The 19,106-nt window shown below is 35.6% G+C and overlaps 1 protein-coding gene across 1 annotated transcript; it reads right to left on the bottom strand.

Annotated features, from left to right (window-relative positions):
* Positions 1 to 606: 606 nt before the first annotated feature.
* Positions 607 to 19,106, bottom strand: LOC121999593 (lipoamide acyltransferase component of branched-chain alpha-keto acid dehydrogenase complex, mitochondrial-like). The gene is made up of 8 exons (XM_042554252.1): positions 18,885 to 19,106; positions 18,650 to 18,799; positions 17,250 to 17,361; positions 14,277 to 14,694; positions 13,067 to 13,314; positions 12,119 to 12,207; positions 11,530 to 11,757; positions 607 to 1,041 (listed from the first exon to the last, which is right to left on the bottom strand). Exons 1-8 carry the CDS (start codon positions 19,104 to 19,106, stop codon positions 928 to 930), a joined length of 1,581 nt encoding a protein of 526 aa, XP_042410186.1. The 3' UTR covers positions 607 to 927.

The raw sequence follows: 19,106 nt of genomic DNA, 5'->3' as shown, positions 1-19,106 counted from the left end.
TGATACGAGGGTCACATTTACTTCTTTATTCATTTGGTTGGTGAAAAAGTTAGATAACTTCTTACTCTCATATTATATATATATATATGGAGTAAAAACTACGTTGCCATAATGGATTTTTTTACTAATCAACTTTCTCTTTGTTTTTCATAATAATTCAAATTATTACTTAAGGTTATCCCTTTATAAGTTTCATTTACAAATTTTAGGAGGGCAACCAATAGGATATGAAACAGGGCAAGTAAATTATACATAGCAAGATTAAACAAATGGAGATATATATAAAGGCATGCAACTATGATTATTTCTACCTGATAACTTGCAATAGCAATCCATATTGGAACTAAAGTTTTGGTCTATTTCCTAATCCAACCGAAAAATACTATGGATATCAAAAATCAGAATCAAGATCAAACTTAAGTGGAGGCGTTACTTGAGGCGACAGCATGAGAAGGTTAAGAAATGGTGGGGTTATGCGAGAAAGAAAATAAACCGGAGAAGAAAGAAAAGGTCACAAGAAAGAGAAAACTTCGGTTGGGATATTTTAACTTCACTTTTGCAAAAAAAAGAAAACCCCAGTAAGTTTAAGAATTTATCATTTGGCCCTTTTTTACTTAATCAATTTATATTTATTTTTTTTCTGATATGACACGACCCACAACTGAAAAGACTCTTTAACGTAAGCGAGGTAACACACTTCGGCGAGAACACGAGTTTCCAATCGATTTATGAGTAATACATTCCTCGACAATCGCCACTTTGGGGGATCGGCTCATAACCCAATTAAAATACATAAGATAACTAATACCTTGACCTTTATTTTAAAACCTTACGGTCAGCGTTTCTGAGATGGCATCATCATAAATATATGCATCCAAGATGCCAAAGTTACGTTGATCGAGAGCCAGCGCTATCATCCTAGAAGGATCACTTCATGTGTAGCAAGAGCAACTCTGGTTTTTCTATCAACAATTTCCACTCGTTGCAGAATCTAGCAACCGTAGCTCCATCAACAATCCTGTGGTCAGCTCCAACAGTAACCTGTGCGTCCAAGAACATTTAGTCATAAAAACAACAAAGAGGCAAAACATGCAAGTAAAATCCCCCAGGAGGATCAGTTTCCTGTGTAGCCTTAGTTGTTCAGGATTCTTGGTTTTGGGTTTTGCCTTTTCAAAAAGACTGTTTGCATAAACAGCACACCTGCTCTCTCCTTGTATTCAAAATAACTTAGTTCAGTGAATTAGATCTCTTTCTTATTTTCCAGTTATTTTGATGACCAAAACATGTTCATTTTAGAGGGAGAAAATTATGCCAATGGATCCTTTAGAGTGAAATGATTATCCAATTTACTTTTAATGTTAAAGAGAACAATCAAAGATCTTTTCCTATAAACTCCTAGATAGCCTATTTCAACTCTAAGAACCATGAAAGCTTGAGCTGAGACTGGGAAAACTCTGGTATGTTTTTATAAATAACGCAATGTGATTTAGACCATCAAAGAGTTTCTGCTAAAACTTCCTTGATGTTCCAAAAATATATCATCTTATCTAGAAAAGCATATGAGAAGTTTTTTAGAATTGTCAGAGTGTTTGAGTCAAAAGGGCCCAAAAAGTCTATATCAATGCTTTCTTCAAATTTCATCTAGAATGTTTAGGTGGATTTTAGTTGAAAGAAGCTAATAAGGAATTTTTGCCCAAAACTACTTAATAACTGTTTTGGCTAGAAGATTACCAAAAGGTTTCTAGGGTTGAATTTGAGTGTACAAATGTTTTTGAGTTGGAAAAGAGGGGTCATTTTTTGAGTTGAAGATGACCAAATTTTTTATCAAATTTCTTTGAACATCTATTTCAACTAAAAAAATGTAAACACTTCACTTGAAACTCTTAAAAAAGGTGTGATATAGTTTTCCAATCTAAATGAACATTTTGGGTCATCATAGAGTTCTTTTATTAGAACTCTTGATGGTCCCTTTTAACTTCAACTTGAAAAAAATTTAGGTATTTCTCATCCTCACTAATCTACTATCATAATCTTTTTTTTACTAAAAAAAAATTTAGCCATTTGAATAATTGGAAAAGGTTGAAATTTAATTCACTAAACTAGGGAGGGATATTTTGAAAGTGCATTGTTTGAGCACAAACAAACTAAGGTAAGCCCATTGCAAAAAACTCAAAAGTAGATGCATTCATTAAGATGAAATACCAATGATACCGTCGGAGGGATCAACTTTGCTTGATTTAGCATGAGATATGACCAAGGAGATGGTATAGCGAAAATAACATGCTAACAATTGCATATAAACAGTTCCACAATTAAGAAATAAGAAAGACAATGTAAACAAGTTAATCAAACAAAAAATGAGAATGTTATAATGAACGTGTGATATTACTAGAAACGGAAATGAAATAATATTACTTTAAAGAAGTTAGATGTATTTCTAATAGATGATAATTAGAATGATATGAAATCGGTTCAAAGAGAATAAATCAATTTCCTAATCAATTAACTAAAAAATCAATTTTCGAGTTTAAAAATGAAAGAGATAAAGGAGACCATAAAAAATTATAACTAAGTAAAAATTATTTAAGAGCTACGATCATTGCTACTGATATAGTCTTTGTATAAACTTTAAAAGAAGAACCAAATTCACACCTGATCCTAAGGACTTGTGTGATAATATAGTTTGATGACCACGATGAGAAAATCAACTACAACATAATAATAAATGAAGAAATCCAGACCTTGAAATCATAATAATAAATCATGAAAGATGGATATTAAATGAAGAAATGCATTTGACTAAATACAATGTATAGAAACCATACAGTTGGATTGGAGCTCAGCCCTAAATACAATGTATGGCAACCATACAATTGGATAGGAGCTAAGCCCTTAAAAAAAATCTAGGGATTAGGGCTTGCTGGTCAAATGAAATAAGGTTAAATATGTTGTAATGGATTGGTTTTCACAAATAACTAACAATATTAAATTTATTCTGATTTTTCATCTAACAACAAAAGCCCTTCGTTCTAATTTTCCAAGTTTGACTTTACTTTAGTGTCACATGTGTCTACTTTTGTGTCTTACTCTGATTTTTCAACCAATACCTAAAGTTAGGTGCAAAACAATTAGCTGGAGTCAAACTTTAACCCTTTACTGGTTTTAGATCATAAATAATGGGTCTCAAAAACTCAAGCTGCAAGATAACTGTAAAACATATACTTGGATTGAGCAACCACATAAACACTCAGAATCAAACTTACAATTTAACTTTGCAAATAAAAGAACTAAAACAAGTGATAAAACTAACAACAAAGACCTTTCAGATGGGTGTAGTAATCTTTTTCTTTTAGAGAAAGGAAGGAGGATAAACCCAAGTCTGATATTTTAAGAACAAATAAATAAATAAAGTAATTGTCAATCAGTATGGACACACGGCATGATTTAGTTGTCTAGGTCTAGGTCTTCGGTGAAGCTGGAATTCAGCTTTACAAACATCTAGTTTGGCAAATTGTCTTCTGCCAAGATTTTCTACTCATTACTCCAGACCATCACATCTGTAACAACCTACATATTTTCTGATGACTGGTAAGTCACTTGATCCAACTTGTACATCAATTTGCCACATAAAACCCAACTGTTTTTGCACTTGAGCAAATGATGGTTAGGATTCTCATGTATAGTGACTATAGTCCACAGTTTTTCCTCAGACACCCGCAGTTCGATCGCCAACTACGGCGCATTTGTAGGGATTTTTCATGAGCACGCAACAACACAATGCTGGGTTTCTGGGCCATCCGTCGCGAGTACTTCTTGATTTACCTTTGCGGCAGTGGGAACTTCCGTGGTGTCAGGCCGGTCGCCCCAGATTCGATGTTACATGATTCATCATTTTTTTATAGTCCACAGTCTTTCTGAACTTATGATATATCTCTATCACATAGGCAAGCACCTATGCACTCATGTTCGTGCGTGCAAACACCCTGCACATCCATGCAAAACTATTTTGGCATTTTGCCAACTCATGATCAAGATTCCCGTTTCTAGATGCAGATGTTTTCTGACTGTGGACATTTCGAACTAATACCATATTACTCACATGCGTGCAAGTGCACACCCACACACTCAAACATGCACCCACGCATGTGCATGGACGTACCTACCTACATAAGACATGCACCCCACACGCATGCATGAACGCACACCCATTTGACTACAATCACTTACGCATGCCCACACGTGAACTCGCAAACACTTGCACACTTATAGGGCCTACCTGCTCGTTGCCCACCTACACTCACATGCCCAATTGCCTGCCAGTGCACAAACACACACCCACATGCACACACGCTCGAAGTTATAGCCAAAATGACTAAACCAAAACTGCAAAGTAAATGTGTTGGGATAATATTTCCTCACTTGTGGTTAGTTTTTACTATGATATATTGATATTTTATTAATGAAATTTAAGCTAGACGTTTGTATTTAATGACTTGCTTGAGTGTATAGAGATAACTAATAGGTTATGGAGATTGAGGTGATCAAGCTTGGATAAGGGACCTCATAGATCAAGTATGAAGTGGTGAGGAGCTTTACAATCATGGATAGTCAACAAGATTTAAGAACCCAGACATCCGTATGTTTGATTATTGTAATATTGGGTTTATTTCGAATAGATTGATCGTTATGATAGGATTTAGCTTCAACATAGAGTTTGTTATCCATAAAGCTTTATCTAAGGCCCTAGAGGATGTTTGAGAGGTTGTGTCGAGGTTTGAGATTGGCCCTCAATTGTTGGGTGGTCATCAAACAAATTGGGAAAAACATCAATCAACCTTTAGATTGAAGGTGAGTTAACCAAAATCTAATTTTGGACATACCAACAAGGGTCCTAGATATAAGTGTCGACAAAAATAAGTGTTATATCTATAAAATAATTAATTAAAGAAAGGGTGTAATTGTAATTTGCAAAACTTCTTAGAGCTTTTTGTAAAAGTGTGATTAAAAAGCAAACACCCGCCTCTTTCTCCCTTCCATGACTTCTTCTTCCCCATCAACCTTGTTCCTTTTTGTTTCCAAAAACCATAATCTTCTTCCTAAAAAAAAATAATCTTCTCCCCGCTGAAGTCAACTGCAAGTCGCGCGCCATCGCTGCCAACGCCACCCTCGTCGCGTCGCCGACACCCCACAGCAACGAGCCTCTCCCATTGTCACCAACCATTTTGTTTGTTGTCGTTCATCGAGTTTCGTCCAACAACAAGGTAGCAACATCCCTACCCTTCCCTTCTACTTCTTTATTCCACCAATGTTCGGAAGTTTCCCCTCGTTATTGTTACCAGTTGCCCTAAATCCTGAATTGGTTTCAGCAGTGGCAAGTTGGCTTCTCTAGCCATTTCCAACGAGTTGGTGCAGGTTGCACCAGAATCAAACCTTAGTTTTGATGTTGTCAAAGGCTCAAGTTAAGTCTTGTTATGATCTAACAAGTTGACTAAGTGTGCAAGTTGTTTTCTCAACCGGGAAAGACCTATCTAGAGGCTAGGCATGAGAAGTCTTAGCAGATCGTGGAACTCAGGTGAAAGTCCAAGTGGATCAAGAGGACCCTACGCTTGGCGGTGTGATCGAGAGGTCTGGAGGACCGAAGATCGAAAGAAAAGTTCTGGCGAGCGGATCAAGGCTAAGTGAAAAGTCCAAACAAGATCTGGAGGACCAATGTTTGGCAGATAGGTTGAGGTAAATAACTGGAGGAGCGACAGTGAGGTTGGGTTCCTGAAGGGAACAACCTAAGGTTGCTAATCCAACTGAAAAAACTGGGAAGATTTCCAAGTTGAGATCAAGACAGTTAAACTAACTATTATTACTACTCATGTATTTTATATAACTGTGCTAACATCTGTTTTGCAGGATTATATTGTCTAACACTGTTTTACAGGTTATGTCCTGATCGGTCGACCGAACGTAGGGATCGGTCGACCGAACTAGGTTGACTCAACACAGATCAATTCAATCAGCAACGATCAGAAGCAGAAGGAAACTACACTGATCGGTCGACCGAACCAGAGGATCGGTCGACCAAACGATCAACATTAAAGGCACAGTAAATGCAAATCTCGACGAACAGGGAAGGAGCCCGTTTGGTCGATCGAATAAAGGGATCGGTCGACCGAACCCTTAATAGTCATTAATTGTCGAAGATCGAATCAGCATCGAATCTCAGCCAGGAAGGAAGAGAGCGGGTTCGATCGACCGAACCCAGGGATCGGTCGACCGAACATCGACGATTCTTATAAAAGAGAGCTCGAGGTCCGAGGTTGTGTAACACTGTTCTGCTTCGAAAATCATCTCTGTGCAAGCTTCTGCTACTGCTCTACGACTCGCAAGCTACTCCATCCAGAAGTGCCGACCAAGCTTCGTCGTCAATTATGGTTGGTATATTTTATTTTAGAAAAGCTTGCATTGTACTTAAATTCTTACAAGATAGTAGGGTGTTGCTATCTTGCACATTATACGCACTGCTTCTTTCCGAGATTTTCGAAAAGAAGAGTATTAGTGGATTGCCCATCAGTGCGGTCAAGGATCGCGGGCCTTGGAGTAAGAGTCAACCTAGGCTTCGAACCAAGTAACTGAACTGTTCTTTATTTTTCCGCTGCACGACTTTGTTTTTAACGAGTAAAAGAAAAATTTTAAAAGCACGATATTCACACCCCCCCTCTATCGCACTCATTCGATCCAACACAACGCACGTGTTGATCCTACAGTGAAAGGAGGGTAAAGTTACCTAAGCCAAATTGGTGTGGGTTGAGCCACAATTAGGTGGATATTTTCTACTTGGTTCTTTTGAGTTACCTTGTGCATGATTAAACATACAATATAAATGGTATTAGATAATTTTTAAAAAAGGAGAAATCATTTACACACTGTTTGATCATAAAATAGGAAGTAGATTAAAAATATTAATATATGTTCTTGCTTTCTTTATAAATTAATTTAGTTCGTGATGATAGGGAATAAATAATAATTGCATTGAGAATTAAATTAGACCTTTTATTAGGAGACAATTAGGGATAAATTCTCTAAGGTCTAAATTATACACTTGTTAGAAGAAAAGTTAATTGTAAATTCATATTTACCTTTATTGTTTAATCATATCTTTTATGTTTGCTTGTCCTTTCTTCACATTCTAATTCTCTATCTAATTGTTGTTGCCCTATTAAAATTTATTAATGAGATTTACAATAGACAATTGAAATTTAGAAGTAACATAGGAAAGCTTAGGGGAATCCCTTTTAAGAAAACTTGAATCATCATAAGAAATAAAAAGTGAACCAATAACATAAATAATTATATCGAAATAATCCCAATCAACTGACTAATATGAGCGAAAGCTTTGGCTCATCGCTTGTAAGAAAGTATATAGCTTCTCAACCAAACTAATAAAAAAATGGGTGTAACCACCTTGTGCCACGGAACTTCGATTCTATAAATTATAAAAGTTGTGAAATTATTTATGATAGATTAATAATAAAATAATTCTTTATAAATATAGAACATTTGCTCAGCGCTTAAAAAGGGCTTTTGAGTCTTTTCATGTGTTTATAGGCTTCCTCATTGGGTGGATTGCGGGTCGTTCATCCTATTATTATGTCAGATGCCTTTTGGATAAATTGCAGATCATTCACCCTATTCATATATGTATATGTGCGCATATGATGCATTTTATTACGAGTAGATTGCAAGTTGTTCACTTTCATATATAATGCATCCTTCTCAAATGGGTTGTGGGTCGCTCACCCTTATTTTACATTTATATATAATGTATTTTCGTATTAGGTGGATTGTGAGTCATTCACATCCTTGATGGACGGATTGCGGGTTGTTCAACCACTTAATCCATTATGTTGAATTTTCAAATAAAGTAAGACTAATATTATGTAATATTGAAAAAGAGAAAATAAGGAGCTGACGAAATTAATTAAGAAACGAATGAGAGACGAATAACTAGAAACAAGTAATAATCAAATGGTGCTCAAGAATATGAAAACATAAACTATCAATCATGTTATTACCCTCTTTGATTTTGTTTTCATGCACTTATCTGCTTTCTCCACTTTGTACTGAGTTGACTCCTTTTTCTTTTGACCTCCAAATTCAGATTTAAGGCGATCTTCCAGGTTTGGTTAATATTACAAATGGTTGCTCAAAGATGCTCAATAATAGTATTGGATGCAATTCTATAGAATCCATTTAGTTTATTTTTTTATTGCATAGATTGTTGCTCTATACATTTTGATATTTTGGTACTCTGATATTTTCATTTCATTGTCAGCATGAGGTTAGTTTGTCAGTTGTGTCATGGATATAGTAGAACCATTGTTTTGAGACAAACAACATATTAACATTTCTATATCATTTAATAAATTATTGCATATTCATGTTTGGATTTAGCCTAGTGCACCCTTAGGGGTATTATTTATGATTTTTTATGTAGGGATGAATATTTTCCGAGCAAGGAAGCTATCCCTTATAAAGGGATGGAAGCCTTATGACAGTAAGTGTTAAGCAAGACAAGGCAATCTTGAACATTGAGTATCCAATGGTCATACTCCGAGTATTAATCAACACAAAAAAAAAAATGATTAATCAGGTCAGGTAACGTCGAACCTGGGATGACCAGCCCGACCCCACGAAAATTTTCCACCGGTCACATGGGTAAATCAGAGAAGTGAGGTTCATCTTGACAGCCAGCATTCTCAGGTCCAATACCCATTAAGGAGAAAAATTTTCAATAAGTGTTAATCAACACAAGTACCTAGAAATGGTTGTTCAAACTTCAAATATCTTTTTAGTGGATCTTTTGGCAATAATGCTTATAAGAAAGCATTCATAATAATCTTTCATCTCACTCAAGTGTGAAAAAAAACAAGCTTTGGAAGTAAAGAGTGTTAGTGCAATTGGCTCCTAATCAAGGTTGACCAAGCTAGAATTTAGGCTTTTGATGTTTTAGCGATATGTTCGATGCTTGGAGATGAGGTGTTAAATAGATCAAAGTTAACTGGATACTTGACCGTAGAAGAAGTCTAAACAAATTGAGGTCGACTAGACATATGCAAACATGGAAAGTCCAACAAGAAGTTGGCAAGCAGACACTTAATGGGAAATCCAAATGAGATAAGGTTGTCTGGACACTTGGTTGATGAGAAGTCTAGGCAGGTCATGAAAACACTTGCACCAGAGAAGTTTAGTTGGTATTAGCAATTGATGGAAGTCCAGACACGTCAATGGTGATTGAATGTTTGGTAGATGTTGAAGTCGCAGAGTGGACTTTAGGCAAGTGTAGAGGTCCCAAATGAGTGAACTCTAGACACGTGTTAAAGTCCCATAGTAGTGAACACTAGGCCGATATCGAAGTCTTAAAGGAGTGAACTTTAGGTAGCAAAAGCCCTAGCATGTCAAAGTTAACTTGAGGTAGGATACAACCAATATCGAAGTCTTAAAGGAGTGAACTTTAGGTAGCAAAAGCCCTAGCATGTCAAAGTTAACTTGAGGTTGGATACAAAGTCCTAGTAAGTAGAGGTTGGCTAGATATTTGGGAATAGATAAAGTCTTAGGCCTTTAAGAACTTTAGGTAGCAAAAGTCCTGGCATGTCAAAGTTAACTTGAGGTTGGATAAGAAATCCTAGTAAGTCGAGGTCAGCTAGATACTGGGGAATAGATGAAGTCATAGGGACCCTAGTCTCTAGGGATAGAAAGTGCTAGTAGGTTGTGGTAAATCCAATATTGGCTAAGGTTCAAATCGGGGTAAATTGAAGTCGACATTGTACTGGGTAGATAAGGAACCCCAAAGACATGGGGTCTCTTGGCACGGGATAGACTCGGCCTTGGTGAGGCTAAAGTCAAAATTGCAATGGATTGGTGTAAACGCCACAATTGATTAATGAATCCAAAACCATATAATTATGGTATGCTTAAATTTAAGATAACAACAGTTGACCAATGTAGTCAACTAGCAAATTTGAAACCACGAAGTTGTGGTTTGGATGGCTTCAAGATCTGAGGGCAAGCAATCGACTAGGCAGTTGACTTAGACTAAAATGCCAACGAACAAAATGAACATACCAGTCGAATAATGGTAAATCGATATTTATAATAATTAATTGGTGACATAGTGAGCAGAAGACGTAAATAACTAAAGTAGAAGATAAGGTCGACTAATGAACTAGTCAGATGAATAGGTTTGGTTCGAGGCGAAAAGGGTGACGTGTCATTGAGCAATCGACTAATGTAAAACAGTCGAGTGATCAACAAGAAGTAGTCGACTTATGAGGAGACTTATAAAAGATGATTTTGCGGAGATTTCAAAGGCAGCATTCATGATCGGTTTTAGACCAAGTGTTGCTACTTCAGGACCGTTATGAGTGATCCACAATGACCACAAACAACCAAGCAACCTAATTTTTTAAATTTAAATTCTTGTACTTTTGTTATTTGGTTGTATTCTTATATTTGTTGTAAAGAAAAAGAACTACAAAAGGTTTCTTCGTCTCCGAAAGGTGTCCGAAGAGGAGAAAGTATCGCAATGTTACTAGAAGTAATCCACCGAAGGATCATAAGCTGTGGAGTAGGAACTGGAACTTTTAAAGCATGTAAATTGGTTTGTAAATTTTGTGCTTGTCTTTATATTTGTTTATTTTTCTATATTTCCACGGTGTAACTAACAAAGTGTAGAGACGAGTATGATCACGCATCTATTCACCCCTCTTCTAGCAGTGACATATAATCCAACAAAGGCAATATTTCATCCTTAAATTTAAATCTCTCTTGGGTAATACTATTCTGATTAGGCTTAGGTTTTATTGTTATGATGAAATTGAGGCTTTCATTTCATTTTATTAATATCATATCTAGAAGTGAGAGATTAGATTCTATCATCCACTAGGTATCTACCTTGTCTAAAAGATCTCAGTCACTTGCTCAAGAAGGTATCTTAGTCATATGCTCAAGAAAAGGGTATTTATTCTGAAGGTTTTCTTAGGATTCATGAGGAGTTCTAGCATCGTCTAATATTCATTGTAGAGGCTTACTCCATTGTAGTTAAAGGAGTGATTTAGTTGAACTTTTGGGGTAATGCATCAAACACATCATATAATGTGGAAAAGAAGCATGGTCTAGAACACACATTACATATGTTTGCATTGTGATTTCATTTCTTATTCATATCCACTTATGTATATTATTACTTTGGTATTTTGATTACACACTCAAATTTGACAATTAGCTGTATTGTTTGCAAGAAACCAAAAGAATTAACTATCATCTATTCAAGCAATGGGGCTATCCTTATCCCAACAAAATGTTCTAATACCATGAATAGATTAGAAAATTGATCCCATTAGGTAGAATAAAACGTTTTGGTGCAAAATACTAGCTTAAACAAAGACAAGTTTCCAATTCTAGTAAAAGAATGTAAAATTTATACGACAAATATGCTTGCTAAATATCCATGAAGTTAAAGTGACCAAACTGAAAACTTACTGAGGCTACTGAAGCTGGATAAATATTGTCGTCGTCATCAAAACGAGGAAGTCTTCGAATTTGTCCAATGGCAATAATTGCAACTTCAGGTAAGTTAAGAAGTGGTGAACCAAACTTGCCGCCAACAGCTCCAATGTTGCTCAAAGTCAGTGTTCCCCCGGTAATATCTTCAGTATTTAGCTTGTTGCTTGATGCCATTTGCTGTAATCTGGCCAGTTCCTTGGTGATCTAATAACAAAAAGAAAAAAACAAACTTCTGATTGATTTTCTCATGAAAAAGTACAACTTATTGAGCGAATAGATTAAAACAACTGATGGACTAAATCAAGAACAGATGCACAGTTTAGTACAAAAAACATTCAGATAAGATGTCCATCATATGGACTAAGGTGGACTCCTCAATCATCTACTTTCAATTGACCAATTATCTACTATTAGTCCATCTTATTTAGACCATGAACCATGCATCATTTTCAAAGGTCCACATATGAACTTCACATAGCTCTTTCAGTTTTTTTTTTATTACATCTCTTTTCAATTTTCTATGTATAAAAACTTATAATCCAAGATATCTAAGAAACTCACAAACCTCCAATATTGTAAGTGATTGAACCTTCTTTATGTTTGGCACAACAAGACCATATGTAGTTGCCATCGCTATACCTATATTATGATAACCTACACAAAACAAAGAAGTTAGAGACAGAGGAATAATGAAAGAATAATTATATAATGCTACCAAGCTAGTAAAATAAGACAATATGACAATAATTATAGCCCAAATCCATTTCAAATTGATATACTTCATAGTAGAAAATGCATGTAACATCAGCATATACATTGTCCTAAAGCCTAATGATTAATTGATCATTAGTTCTAAGAAACTTATTCTTTCAAAATGTGCACTTCATATACCATAACCTTCTCTGAAGTTACAACATATGGAATCAGCAAAAGTTCAAGTACTAGTATATTATCCTAAAGAAACTTATTCTTTCAACATGGGCCCAGCATAGACCAGAACCTTCTATGAAGTTACAGCAACAGATGGAGTCTGCAAAAATGCACAGGGCTAGTATTATATTTCTCTTTGTTTGTATCCTCCATCTTTACCAGCATTGCTTGGCTGTATTTATCATGGTTATTAGTTTCACAATTCAAATTATAGAAATATGGCTGTGCTTGATTTAGAACATATACATGATCTGTAATAGTAAAGCATGTCACTTACCACCTTGGATCACTAAATAAAATAACAAGAGGTGATATGAATAACAAGTTGTATATTCCAGTAACAGTTCGTAGTCAAATATACGTCAATAAATCATGCTCGAAAAAATGCTTATCTCAAAAATAATCCAAGGCAATGACTCTTCATTTCCCACAACAGGACAAAGGACACCCAGAGATACATAGATTCGTGAACTTAAGAAACATTAGTCCTTTCAAAATAATGGAAATAATAAACCAATGGAAATAATAAACCAATGTTGAAATCATATAATCATTATCATGGAAGGAGAATGAAATTTGAAACCTTTCAAGAAGATTTCATTGGTTTCGTCATTGAAGGAACTGTTTAGTAGGGGATATTTATTCAATGCCATTGAAAGAGACTTTATCAGAAATGGAAGATACGTGTGCTTCACATTCTGATCCTTATTTGCAGTCTGAAATGCTGTTTTAAGCTCTACAAGGGCATCAAAATTTATTTCCTCAACATAGTGAAAGTGTGGCACCTTTGCAGCCATGGTCATTGATTTAACCATAGACCTTTGGAATCCCCTGAAATAAAATGAATACTTGATTATATTCTAACAAGTAGCAACAAAGTTATCGATAAAATATGAAAAAATAAGGTATAAAATAGCCCTAGAGAGTGGATGTAAGGGTCATTCCCCATCATTGGGCTAGACCTTATCACTAATCAGACAGAGACATCAAATAAAATAAACAGAAATCATGCTTCTGTAAGTAAGAGATGTACTAAGAAATGATACACTTGGCTACAAATTGAATAGTAAGAGTAGATTATGAAGTCAAATTGTCCAAAATGCATATGTTGATGCACAAGGGAAAACTTTAAAACACCAAAATATCCACCCTTCCAAATAATTCCTCTGTGATGAAGTTAATACTTTTTCAATATGAAAATTTTGAAGTGTAATTACATAGCATAAGGATAAAATGTATTGAATATAAATTGTAGATTTATTAAGATTGAAAATCAAAATTGCATGTTATCATTTCTAAACATCAACTTCAATATTATTTTTGATTTTTTTCCTTAACCTTATGTAACCTTGAAGGCAATGCATTTTATGATAATGAATATCATTAATTACATATCAGTAAATGCCACCATGTATTTAGTAAATTATATGCTCATTATGATTGAATGTTATTAACTATTTGCATATTTCAAAAATGAGAAGAAAATTCCATTCCTTAAGCTTATTGTTGTGCTTCAATTTTCAGCCAATACTGAGCTCTTGTTCCAGGAACTGGAAACAGAACCACAAGTTAATAGTGTTATGTGTTCTATAGATGAAGGTGGCATTCAAACTTGTGATCTTGACAACTTCCAAAACCCTTGCCAAGTGAGGAAGCTAGCACCTTCACAAACTGAAAATTCTGAATGAAGTATATCTGGAGTTATCTTTAGAAAATTATTTCCTTTACATGAGATGAATTTTTTATCTTTATAACATGTAGCTGATTACCAACAAAAAATCAACCTTTCCTACCTGACAGGAATTATCTTGTCTTCATGTTGTACATCACCAACATTATCTTCATAAAACCCTTTATCTTGGTTTAGAAGCTCAAGTTCATTAGTGTGCCCATCAATACTATCTGAAGAAAATGATTGTTCTTTGCAATGGCCCTTGCTTGTAGCATATGTAAGGACATCTTCTTTGAGAATCCGCCCATCCTTTCCTGTCCCAGGAATATCATTTAAGACAAGGCCCAACTCTTTGGCAAGATTCCTTACAGCAGGAGTAGATAGGACACCCCCAGATGCTTCTGCTTTAGGTGATATTGGGGAATCAGGATCAGTCAAAGAGACACCTCCTGATGTAACATTTATATCTCCTGCAGATGTAAAAGGAGTTTGAGAATCATCAACTTGTATCTTCACCAAAGTTTCCCCAACCTGCAATTATGATTTGAATACTTAGAAATTATACTAGTATCCAGAGCTACAGAATGATTACTCCACCCATATTAAGCACTAGTTTCTTTGACTTCCATATTGCTCAATGATATGAGAACCAAATGCATGCTAAGAAAACAAAAATGGGACTATTTGGAGTTTCAAAGAAAAGTATAGACGAAAAAGTGATAAACTTCGAATTCAGTTGAATAAATCATCCACACAACTCAGTTGTCCTGTTTACAATTAGAATTTCCTATTAGAGCAGTGACTGTCACTGATCAATAGTACAAACTGCAACATGTGGCACTTTTTTAGAGTTGGCAAATGAATCAATTCCTTCAACCAAGCTCTATGTAATCCAACGTAGGTGATTAAAATAAGTGTTTAAAAAAGCAGTATGGCCATATGCCATATGCATTTAGCTTTATTACACTGGACCACCTATCTATATGGTTGTATATGTGCATGTGGCCCACATATGCACCATGTGCTACCCTCTTATGTGAACACCAAAAAGAATAATAATCCGTTCATTCAAATTAGTCTTGGTTGAACCAAATCATATAAAAAAATCTAAATATTCCTTTCCTAGTTCCTCGTCAAATTATAAGGTTTTTGTGGTAGCTTTTTATCTTCAAAGGATTAGTTCTTGCCATAGCAAAACAGTTTTAGAAATTAATTTTTAGATTGGTAATTTCTAAGTGTTAATACACACTTATTCTCCAAATACTAAATCGTATGCATCATAGCAATATGATATGTTCTAAATTATTGAAGAAAATAGATTGTTATATATCATGTGTTTTATATTGTACAGTTGCATAATTTTTGTATATGTGAAATTGTTGATCAGATAGGTTTATTAATATACTTTGCCCTGCATATGTTAATATTTTACACATAACATAACAATTTTTTTAATATAGAAAGTATATGCCTTTGCTATGTGCCCTCACACTGTATCTGCACTATCAAGTGGGTAAATTGCATATGCCCTACATATGCATTTAAAACCGTAAACCAAGAGCGTTAAATACAAATTGGAATGACGGAACCACGAAGCACACCAATAGATTATAGAAATCTTATCTCGAAGAATCTCTTTACCATTATAAACAGGACATAAATTAGGCATTCTATGAAGTGTAAAGATTTTCTTTACTAACCTTAAAGTTGCACCGTTCAAAAACTTATCTTTACATACTATTATTATCTTACAATATATTAAAATATGTTTGCCAGCTGGTAGTAACTGGCTCTGACCTCAATAGAGTGTGACCAAACAAAGTCAGGTAGAGTGAAATTCAGATGAGAATGTGGCTAGCCAGAGTCAAGTAGGATAGAGTTTGAACAAGTTGAGGTTAGGTCTAAAGGGATTCCTCAGAACTAGAATCAGTTAGGCTGAGGTCGTTTGGCATGAGTGTAGCATTTGTTAATTTACCTGGGTTGTTCTAAGTTTGATCAAATAGTCTTGGCGTGATAGAGGGAGGTGCAGTGAGATGAAAGATCCATATGGATGGTGGAGTTTGGGCTAAATGAAGTGGAGTTAAGAGGGTTAAAAAGTTTATGATGGCCCAAAGTGAGTTAGAGATTGTATGAGCTAGGGAAAACTCAACGGTCAATGATGTCCTAAAATGGTTGGAGTATCTCACCTTTCATAGGCCTGAGGAGTGAGCATATGTCCAATGGCCTTTTGCCAAGTTTTGTTTAGACATAGGTGAATCTAGCTGTTTTTTTTTTTTTCAATTCTATTTCATGTCAGCATATCTCGCTGCAGGGTTCACTCCGTTGATACCTTGAATAAGCTCCTGTTCATACTATTCCTTTGCACATGTTGCCTCCATCCAAATTGTCCACTTCATTTACTGGATATTCCGCCATATGAATAACAAATATTTGGCATGAATCAAATTTATGGCCATTTGTTCCTGAAATATGTTTGGATGTTTTACTTCTATCTTTCTAATTCGACATTTGTATCTAGTACAATAAACTAATTAAAATTTAAATAGATAGATCACTTAGTAAAGTGATCTACTCGAGTTCTACTTTAGTTGGAGAGGTGGAGAAACCAAAAGTAGTTATAGAAATGTTTCCACCATTTTTTTAATCATAATTAAAGCTGCATGGTATGAAAGATGAATTCTGATTATTTATTACCTTTTCACTTTCTAAAACCATTACTTCAAATTCACAGCAGTAAATGAATAATCTTTAAACAGCTAAGATTCATATGTATCAATCCTTGTGTAAAAGAAACATAACTTGTGTAATAGCTAACAGGTTAGTTCATTCCGAAGGAGGATAATTGAACATATACGCATTTTTTTCAGTCCTATTAGTTCTAGATTTTTTTCCCACCTTCAATCACTTATTATGTGAGTAAATGGTACTCAGTATCAGATGCCACTAAAGACAAACATTAGCAAATGTCATAATTGCATCACATGGTAGTATTCAGTCAGTATGAATTAACAGAATAACCCACAAAATATGAGTAGCTCTTAAATGAGTGAAGAAAATGAATGACAATCATAAGACTGATATTTAAATTTGTCACCAGGTATGCAAAGCATCTGAACAACTTTTCCTTTAAACCGGCTAGTTATTTCAATAGTTGCTTTGTCACTCTGCACTTCACAGAGTCTCTGAAACTCTTCTACTATATCACCCTGCATAAATATAATTTTAAATCTCTTCAAAAAAAAAATGGTTGAAGAAATAGAATTTGGGTATCTTTTTTGTGAATTCAATAGATGGTACCAAGGCATGTCAGTATTTTAGTATATGCTGCAAAAAAGAGGGAGAAATCCTCACATTGTGCATATCCAGAAACATTTGTATGACTGATGACGCATATGAAGCAAATCGTAGTTCATTAAAAAAATGTAATGAAAATGATCTCATATAAAGTTGGTACGATGTGCTGATACAACTGCCAACCAAAGGACAGGGATAACCAGCAAGGAGTTGAACCATGCACCTTTTTTTTATTTTATTAAAGGAATAGTAAAGGCATCTCACTCCAAGTGGAACCTCAAGATGTCATTTTGAAGGACTCTATTTTGCTAATTTTTTAAAAAAATAATAATTTTGTACCAGTATACTAGATACAAGTAATTGATAATTTGTTACTCTGCAGAGACTAGTATCATTGCTGTATCCAAAGTGAAGCTATGGTGATTGAAAGGGGATAATAAGAGACTGTTGGAAGCTGCTGTTGGTGTGCTGGTGCAATACTGCAATGGAGTTGAGTTGTTTCGTATGACCCCCTGAATGGAAGCTGCTGTTAGAGTGCTATTGGTGGCTGAAGTTACTGAGATACCTTGTTTCGGGATCCCTTTTCATGCAAGAAATGGAGGTGGAGATGGAGGTTTGGAATGAGGAGCTGGGTCTTTCTATTAGATAAGTTTCTGGCTCCTAAACTGTAACATTCAGAGGGGTAAGCGTCGTAAATATTCTTTTTTGAATATAGAATAGGCTCACTTGCATTCATGCAAAAAGAAAAATAACTTGATACATGCTAGAATACATATTAACTAGCATCAAAATGTTGGCAAGCTAGTTTTTCTTAGAAAGGTGCTAATGTTTAATTCGAAGTATTTGTGGGAGCATTAAAACGTATAGCATATACAGCTTTGATCTATCTTCAACATACTGTACTTAAAATGTCTCCCAAACATAGAATAAGCCTCTGCATCCCTTGTATATGAAAGCTAGACCCATAAAATTGTCATCGACCTTTGCTTTTCAGAAAGAAACAAAAAAGAAAATAAAATAAAATAAAATAAAATCTAGCTTCGCATATCCTTTTCTGCATAATTGTTTCAATTCCAATCATGCCCAACAGTTTGTTGGATTTTATCATCCCAGAAATAGAATCTACCAGTAGAATCACCATTCCTATCAATATACATAAAATCACCCGTTGATATTGCCAACAGATCTAGCCAATCTCACCTCGCTTACAAACCATTTTAAGAGCTCGCATTCAGCAATCCCTTCCCCAGTCTGCGCTAGAGGAACGTCCACCACCTCACCGCCGGCGGCATCAACCCGCGCCTGACTAGACAACCGCCGATTACAAAATCTCACGCAAACTCTTTCCGCCTACACAACCAATTTTGAGCACAAAACCTTCAAGGCGCAAGCTGGTAAGCGAACCAAAACAAGCAAAGCAAGTGCAGATGCTCACAGAGGACCAGTAGGCGAAGCTCCGGGAACTGCCAGCGCGGAGCGGTGAAAAGGGAAGGAAAGAAGATAGGACCGACCTGAAAGGGCCGGATTCGGACTCCGACGTATCCGGTGGCGGGCGGAGTAGTGCGGCGTAGGGGTTAGTCGCGGCAGCAGAAGGGAGGCGGGAGACACGCGAGGCGGCCGTGAGGAGAAGGGATCTTGTGGATCTCCGTGGGATCAT

This window comes from Zingiber officinale, chromosome 7A (genome assembly GCF_018446385.1).
Source record: "Zingiber officinale cultivar Zhangliang chromosome 7A, Zo_v1.1, whole genome shotgun sequence".
Lineage (NCBI taxonomy): Eukaryota > Viridiplantae > Streptophyta > Magnoliopsida > Zingiberales > Zingiberaceae > Zingiber > Zingiber officinale.
The sequence above is the reverse complement of the archived record's forward strand: the minus strand, read 5'-3'. Positions and strand labels throughout refer to the sequence as shown.

Excerpts from the sequence above, each read along its gene's own strand:
- LOC121999593 (XM_042554252.1), bottom strand. The coding sequence starts at position 19,106 with ATGATCCCACGGAGATCCACAAGATCCCTTCTCCTCACGGCCGCCTCG. Across the intron at positions 13,315-14,276 it reads GACAAGATAATTCCTGTCAG|GGGATTCCAAAGGTCTATGG; the intron begins GTAGGAAAGGTT and ends ATTTTATTTCAG. Across the intron at positions 12,208-13,066 it reads CAATGAAATCTTCTTGAAAG|GTTATCATAATATAGGTATA; the intron begins GTTTCAAATTTC and ends TGTTTTGTGTAG.